General features: G+C 30.8%; 1 protein-coding gene across 1 annotated transcript; it reads left to right on the forward strand.

Moving 5' to 3' along the window:
- Positions 1–692: 692 nt before the first annotated feature.
- On the forward strand, positions 693–4,645 carry LOC110029336 (WAT1-related protein At1g09380-like). Its single transcript, XM_020731579.1, has 6 exons — positions 693–1,002; positions 1,459–1,521; positions 3,053–3,169; positions 3,334–3,766; positions 3,902–4,053; positions 4,202–4,645. Exons 1-6 carry the CDS (start codon positions 821–823, stop codon positions 4,401–4,403), a joined length of 1,149 nt encoding a protein of 382 aa, XP_020587238.1. The 5' UTR covers positions 693–820; the 3' UTR covers positions 4,404–4,645.
- The last annotated feature ends 2,303 nt before the right edge of the window (positions 4,646–6,948 follow it).

Raw genomic sequence — 6,948 nt, forward strand, 5'->3', positions numbered from 1 at the left:
ATAGAGTAGTTGCACGGACTCAACACACACCAGCCATGCTCAGCCAATTCGAAGACCAAAGTATCATTTGCTAAGACATAGAAAGAAATACTTCACAATATATATTTCTAGTTATTTTTCTCTATTCCTTTCTTCCTCTTAACACTCCAATTCCAACATGCAACTTAGTTTTGCATGTTGGTTGCGTGTGTAGGCTCTTTATATAAGGTGTATATGATGTGTGATTAAATAAATTCAAAGTCTCAAAGAGAATTAGAAATAACCATGCAAAAATAGTGTATAAAAGGAGTCATCCATGTCATTCATATGGTTGCCCATCATGACATTTCTCACTTTGCATCTTTCAGAGAGAGAGAGAAGCAAAAAAAGCAAAGCCTAACAACCCTCCACTGCCGTTTCATTTTCCATTCAATCATTTAATGAAACCAAAACCTACATGCCCAAGCAAAACTAAACCCAAGTTAGACAATACCAAGCCCAAGCCAACCAAGTTAGACCATACCAACCAAATGTCCCCTCTCTCTCTCTCCCTCGCGCTTTCTCACTTAGGACTAAGCACACAAGAAATTAATGAATAGTAATTCACAGATGTGCTTTGCAATTACTGGCTTCCGTCCTCAACACATCCTCTTCTCTAATCTGTCACAAACATACAAATACTGATATATATATATGTATATATATATAGAAGCCCCCGCCTCTGCACCTTAAGTCTCTCCTCCTCTTATATATAGCTCGCTCCTCCAATCCCTTTCACTCAACTCTCGCTCTCTTTCTCTATCTCCCGTTCAGAAAAGAGAGAAAAGTAGAGAATCGCGAGATGGCACGAGTAAAAGAGTACACGCCCGCCATTGCCATGGTGGCCGTGCAAGCAGGCTACGCCGGGCTCAATATTCTGTCAAAGCTCGCTCTCGAATCCGGCATGAGCCCATTCGTACTGATTGCTTACCGTCAGATCATCGCCACCATCGCCCTCGCTCCCGTCACCTTCTTTCTCGAAAGGTATACACGAATCCAGTAAAAATTTGCAGTCCTGTATACAAATATAGTATATTATCTTGTCTTAATCAAATATCTTCCAAGAACTCAATTCTTTATTTCATTTATTATTTTGTCTTTTTTACTTAATACTTAATTTCTTCATCTCCTTCGTGCCTTCCAACTACCTTGCGTACCCATCGGCAGCTCTTGTATTTTGCAGTTAGTTTAGCACCGCTCCCTCGATACTCTAATCTTTTATTTTCATTTATTTAGAAATTTGTAATTAAGCGGAAATAAAAATGTTGTCTATATATATATCTAAATTTTTAGTCACTTACGATCCATTTATTGCCAAGTGTTTATTCATCGTGAAGCTGGCAAGTTAAAAGCGCTTGGAAAGCAAGCATATTAGCTGTAACATTTATTTGAAGTTTATTCTTTTCATATAATTGCTGTTGTATTAATTAACTCTGTGTGGAATGCTAGGATCAGAATTACGGGACAAATTCTACTTGAAATTTTTATCTGCTCATTTTTCGGGTACGTAAATCGCTTCCTTTTTACCGGAGACGCACTTCGGGCATGAAGGACACCTAACTCGGTAGCTCGGTGAAGTTTTATTGATTATTATTAAATTTTAAATGAATAAGGTGTCATGCAATATGTGTTTGAGGGTAGGGCTGTCATAAAGGCTCGTTGTTCGCGAACAGTGTTAACGAGCCGAACACGAACAATACAAATAAATATTTGTTTGTTCGTGTTCGGCTTGTTTTGGCTTGAAATACTACTAATCAATTTTTGATGAGTAGTATTTTTAAAAAAATTTAACTGATTATAAGGCTACAAAGATTTTTAATCAATTAAAAATATTAATGAAGAAAATAGAATAAAATTTATTAAATTAGATTCAAATGATGTTTTAAATCTTGTATCAATCCTTAACATCTTATGATTACGTGATTAAAGTTGTCAAAATGGCCGAACACGAACACACTTCTTGAGCTCGAAATATAAACGAGCCGAACACGAGCTGAGCCTGATTCGGCTCGTTTACACCCCTATTTGAGGGCGAGAATTTTATGTTTTTATTATGGATACAAATTAAATATATAAGCTGAATAAAACTATTATTATGAATTTCTTTTTGGAAAACGCAATGATGAAAGAATATTATATTTTTGAGGTAAATTTATTTTTAGCAGCTTTCAAAAAAAGGAAAAAAAATGTATTAATAGCAATCTATCTTATCTAACTAGCATTTAACACTTCCCAGCACCATTTGATCACAACTGGAGAAACTTTTAAGAGTAGATTTTTAAATTGTTAAATAATATAAAAGTAATTAGTTAATCTTATTTTATAGTAATCTCTAAATAAATTTAATGACTTTAAAACTAATCATGATTAAGTTTGATAAAAAGATGCTGAGTATTTTATATTTTGTAATCTATGAGCTACAAATTTCTTTCAAGATTAAAAATTTATTGTGTATCCAAATAAAGCACTATTAAGAAAATAAATTATGAAATTTTTAGGACCATAAATTATGCTAAGAAAATACATTTGATAAAAGGAAAATTAATGCAAGGGGAAGAATGCGGGCCACGGATTCGAGCCCGCTCTGCGGCCGCATTTAATAAAAAACGGCAACAACATTTTTGTATGAACAGACCGTACGAAACAAACTGAAGGAAGGCATTTTCAACCAGCAACCACACCCAAAAAAAGTTGCCCCAAATGAGGCCTAAATTAAAAAAGGGCTGCATTAAACATTTATAAAAGGATTTCTATTTCTAATAAAACTAATCCTTTAAATATCTAATTTATTAATTTTCTTAGTGAAAAAATTATAATTTTAAATGAAATTAATATTAATTTTTAAGAAAATATTTAACTTATCTAATTATGAGCAAAGCATCAAAACAAAACAAATTTAAATTTTAAGGTAAAATATAACATCTTTTTTTTTTTTCCAACAAGCAACTTTAATGATGAAAAATTAATATTCTTTACTTTTATTTCTCCAAAACAAAATAAATTATATGATTCATGATATAAAATTTGAATGCAGGGCTACGATGAACCAACTGTTGTACTTCATTGGTCTCAAACACACAAGCTCAACCATTGCATGCGCACTCACCAACATCCTTCCCGCCATGACATTTATCATGGCCATTCCCTTCAGGTAAGCAGCCTTAAGATCGTTCCATTAAGTAATTAATCTCTTAAATCTTATTCAAATTTATACATTTAACACTAATGCTTCAAACATGTATCACCTTTATTAGACATATGCTAAATGTTTAAATATTCTAAACTAAACTAAATTACATATCTAATTATTTATAGGATTGAGACGGCAAATATAAAGAGCAAATCTGGACGGGCAAAGATAATTGGAACTGTCTTCTGTGTTGGCGGATCAATGCTAATGACATTCTATGAAGGAGCACATATTAATTTACCACCTTCCAAGTTTCATTGGCGATATGCGGAGAAAATTATGGAGAGAAGCAGAGAAGCCTCAGGATTAGCTGGTGGTGGATCGTCAGGCAAAGAGATTTTGGGAGCGGTGTTGGTGGTTGGGAGCTGCGCAGCATGGGCGGCTTGGTTCATTGTGCAAGCACATCTGAGCAGGTCATTTTCTGCACCTTATACAACTTCTGTACTAATGTGTGCTATGGCTAGCATTGAATGTTTTCTAGTTGGTGCTGTTGCTGAGAGGAAGTTCAAAAATTGGACTTTGGGCAGTGATATTCGCTTGGCTTCCGTTCTATACATTGTGAGTGCAACATTATTTAACCAATGCTTCGATAAACTAAAGAAACCAAAGTTTATAAATTTAATTGAAATAATGAAAAATAAGTATTACTTTGCTTTCATAAAAAATAAAAATATAATTATATTTTATGAGCAGGGATTGGTGGGTTCTGGATTTGCTGTGTCGCTGATGACATGGGCCATAGAGAAGCGGGGTCCACTTTATGTATCTATGTTCAGTCCAATACTTCTTATTGTTGTTGCCATATTGGACTGGGCTATCCTCAACGAGAAGCTTTATGTAGGCAGGTAATTTTTGCATGTAAATTAAAAATAATAGAATAGAAAAGTATCATTTTGTTTGCATTCTGCAAGGTTTCAGATATTGCAGATTAAAACTTAACAATTTAATTATTATTTGATTTGTTAATCTTTTGATCTTATTTTATGATTTCAGTGCTTTAGGTTCGGTAATTATAGTCATTGGGCTCTACTTAGTTCTTTGGGGAAAAGCAAAAGAGCTCAAAAATGAAGCTTCACATCAGGGAGTCATTGAATCTGAGGAGGCCAGCAAGGTTGAGCAAGTGAGGCTGTCTGGCTATTCTTCTAGTCCCAATGCAAATATGGAGATGAAGGAAGTTCAAACTAAAGAAGTTTGAGGGGTTATTTGCAAATTAAAATAATTAGTTGCTGCAAAGAAAGATTATATCATGAGACCATGAATTTTACTTCAGCCAGTGAGAATGATTCTTTTACTTAACTTGTTAGGATAAAATATTTAGGTACATATGTTTGACAATTAGAGGTTATGTGCACTGTTAAGGTTTTATTTATGTGTGGATTGGCTAATATTAATATAATTTTGATAAAATAATGTATAAGGTGCAATGAATACATGTGTTTGTAGGGCATGAAATTCATGTTTTTAATTGAAATACAAGCTAAATATTTAGATTAGTTTAATCAATTTTTGTATGAATTTCTATTTGGGATACACAATAGCAAAATCAACAACCTTAACAATATTCACTATGTAAATTTAAGTAAAAATATTATATTCTTAAATTAAATTTATGTTTAGCATCTTTCAAAATAATAGTATATTAATATCAATCCCTTTTATTTATGTAACATTTGGCACTTCCGATGGCGAAGCTAGGAATATTTTTTAGTGGGGGCATTGTAATTGCTTGTGATATATGTTAGATAATAATAATAATAATAATAATAGTACTAGACCTATAAAAAATATTGAGAATATGTTTATAAAGTGCCTATGATGATAAGCTATCTTGAATTATTATTCACTTTTAGGAATAATTATATGGTAAAGTTTTCTTATAAAAAATATCTCATGTACAAAATTTTAGCCAGTGCTCATGATTTTTGTGTGTTTTACCTATTCGATTGGTTGAATTTGATAAAGTCAATCATATAAACATTGTAGACAACTTTGTTACCTTATCAGAACATATAAGAACATTAATATTGAATAATAAATAAAAAAAATTTGAACGAAATACTAAAAAGTGATTATTTTATAAAAAATTGTTAATTGTGATTTTTCTCAGTTTTTATAGTTTTTGGTTATCTTACGAAAAAAATTATACAAAGACATTAAAAATAAAGTTATGGAGGATTTTTTTAGGTTTTCAAAACATATAAAAATAAATGATCTGGATATCAAATAAAAAGGTTATAATTGAAATACTAGAAGCCGGTCAGCTTGACATATAAGATCATCTTGGGTTAATTGTTAAGTTTGATTATGTAAGATTAATATAGTTAAAATGGATAAATAAAATTTTTAACACATATATTAATATAAAATCAAGCCTATGTAAAATAATAATACTAAACTTGTTAAAAGATAAAATAAAAGAGAATAGCAAGAGTATGGAGAATGGGCTCATGGATGCATGTGATTAGTTGGAGTTGGTGGTAAGCTAAGAAATAAGGGAAAAGGGATTGGAGTGAATTTCTCTTGAGAAAAATATGAAGTAAAAACTATGTTTAAGTGCCAATTGATCTATTATATTTGTAATTTCATCTCTATAATTTTTATATTGCATGATAAAAGATAAATTAATAATTTATTTATAATTTGATAAGAATACTAAGGATTTTGTGAGAGCATCGTAGTATAGAAACAAACTAGACAATTTATATGAAATGTTTAATACTATATATTCATGCAATGTTAAAAAATCAGCAATTAAAATAAATGTGAACTATACTTTATTACCTTAATACTGTAATTATAAAAATAAACAATTACAAAATAATTTATGAATTGAAATATATGAATATATACCCGTAATCCTACATAGAATTCATTCAAGCTAAAAGCTCTCTTTTAGATTAACCAATTTACACATATATCATTCTTAAAATAAATGTGAAGGCTCCAATATAATTTTGATATTAACATGACATATTCTAATGAGAATATTGACTTATTTAAATAGCATGTTTTGAAATAAATAATGGAGCATAAAAGACATTCTTTAATCATAACTTATTCCATTTACACATATATCATTCTTAAAATAAATGTGAAGCCTCCAATATAATTTTGATATTAACATGAAATATTCTAATGAGAATATTGACTTATATAAATAGCATGTTTTTGAAATAAATAATAGAGCATAAAAGACATTCTTTAATCATAACTTATTCCTTATGCATGTAATGGTATGCATTGTTTGACACTTATGTTCATATGAAATGAAGAATACTATACATATTAAATGGTTAAAGTGCATGTAAAATCAATAGATGGATAACTGAATGATTCGTAGTTGGGAAGATCCCAAGAATCCTTATAGGAGGGCAAACTGATGAGTTTGTCTATGTGATTGAAAGAGAGCGTAGATGGTTGGTTATTTATATGGTGTAAAAAGGCATGGATGATTTTAGATGAGTTTGAAAAACATGTATACATGATACATGATGATTATGATGTTGGTGGCCAATAAGATGATGATTCTATACATGATAAAGTAAACCAACTATTTTACTAGGTTTGTGAAAAAAAAAAATGATTATAATACAAGATAATCAATCTAATCATTGATCTAAAATGTATGTGCTCATGCCCATTTTTATTTTTCTTCTCCTTTGAATGACAAGGAGAAGAAATCCCCTCCCTCTATATTTGCCTTTTCAAAATTTCCCTTTCAAACGGCCCCAACCTATAAA

Source organism: Phalaenopsis equestris, unplaced genomic scaffold, assembly GCF_001263595.1.
Source record: "Phalaenopsis equestris unplaced genomic scaffold, ASM126359v1 Scaffold000563, whole genome shotgun sequence".
In the NCBI taxonomy this organism is placed as follows: Eukaryota; Viridiplantae; Streptophyta; class Magnoliopsida; order Asparagales; family Orchidaceae; genus Phalaenopsis; species Phalaenopsis equestris.

Bases quoted from the DNA above. Each gene is read 5' to 3' on its own strand.
- LOC110029336 (XM_020731579.1), top strand. From the start codon at position 821: ATGGCACGAGTAAAAGAGTACACGCCCGCCATTGCCATGGTGGCCGTG. The intron at 1,522-3,052 runs GTACGTAAATCG...ATTTGAATGCAG, and splicing joins TTTATCTGCTCATTTTTCGG to GGCTACGATGAACCAACTGT. The intron at 4,054-4,201 runs GTAATTTTTGCA...TTATGATTTCAG, and splicing joins GAGAAGCTTTATGTAGGCAG to TGCTTTAGGTTCGGTAATTA.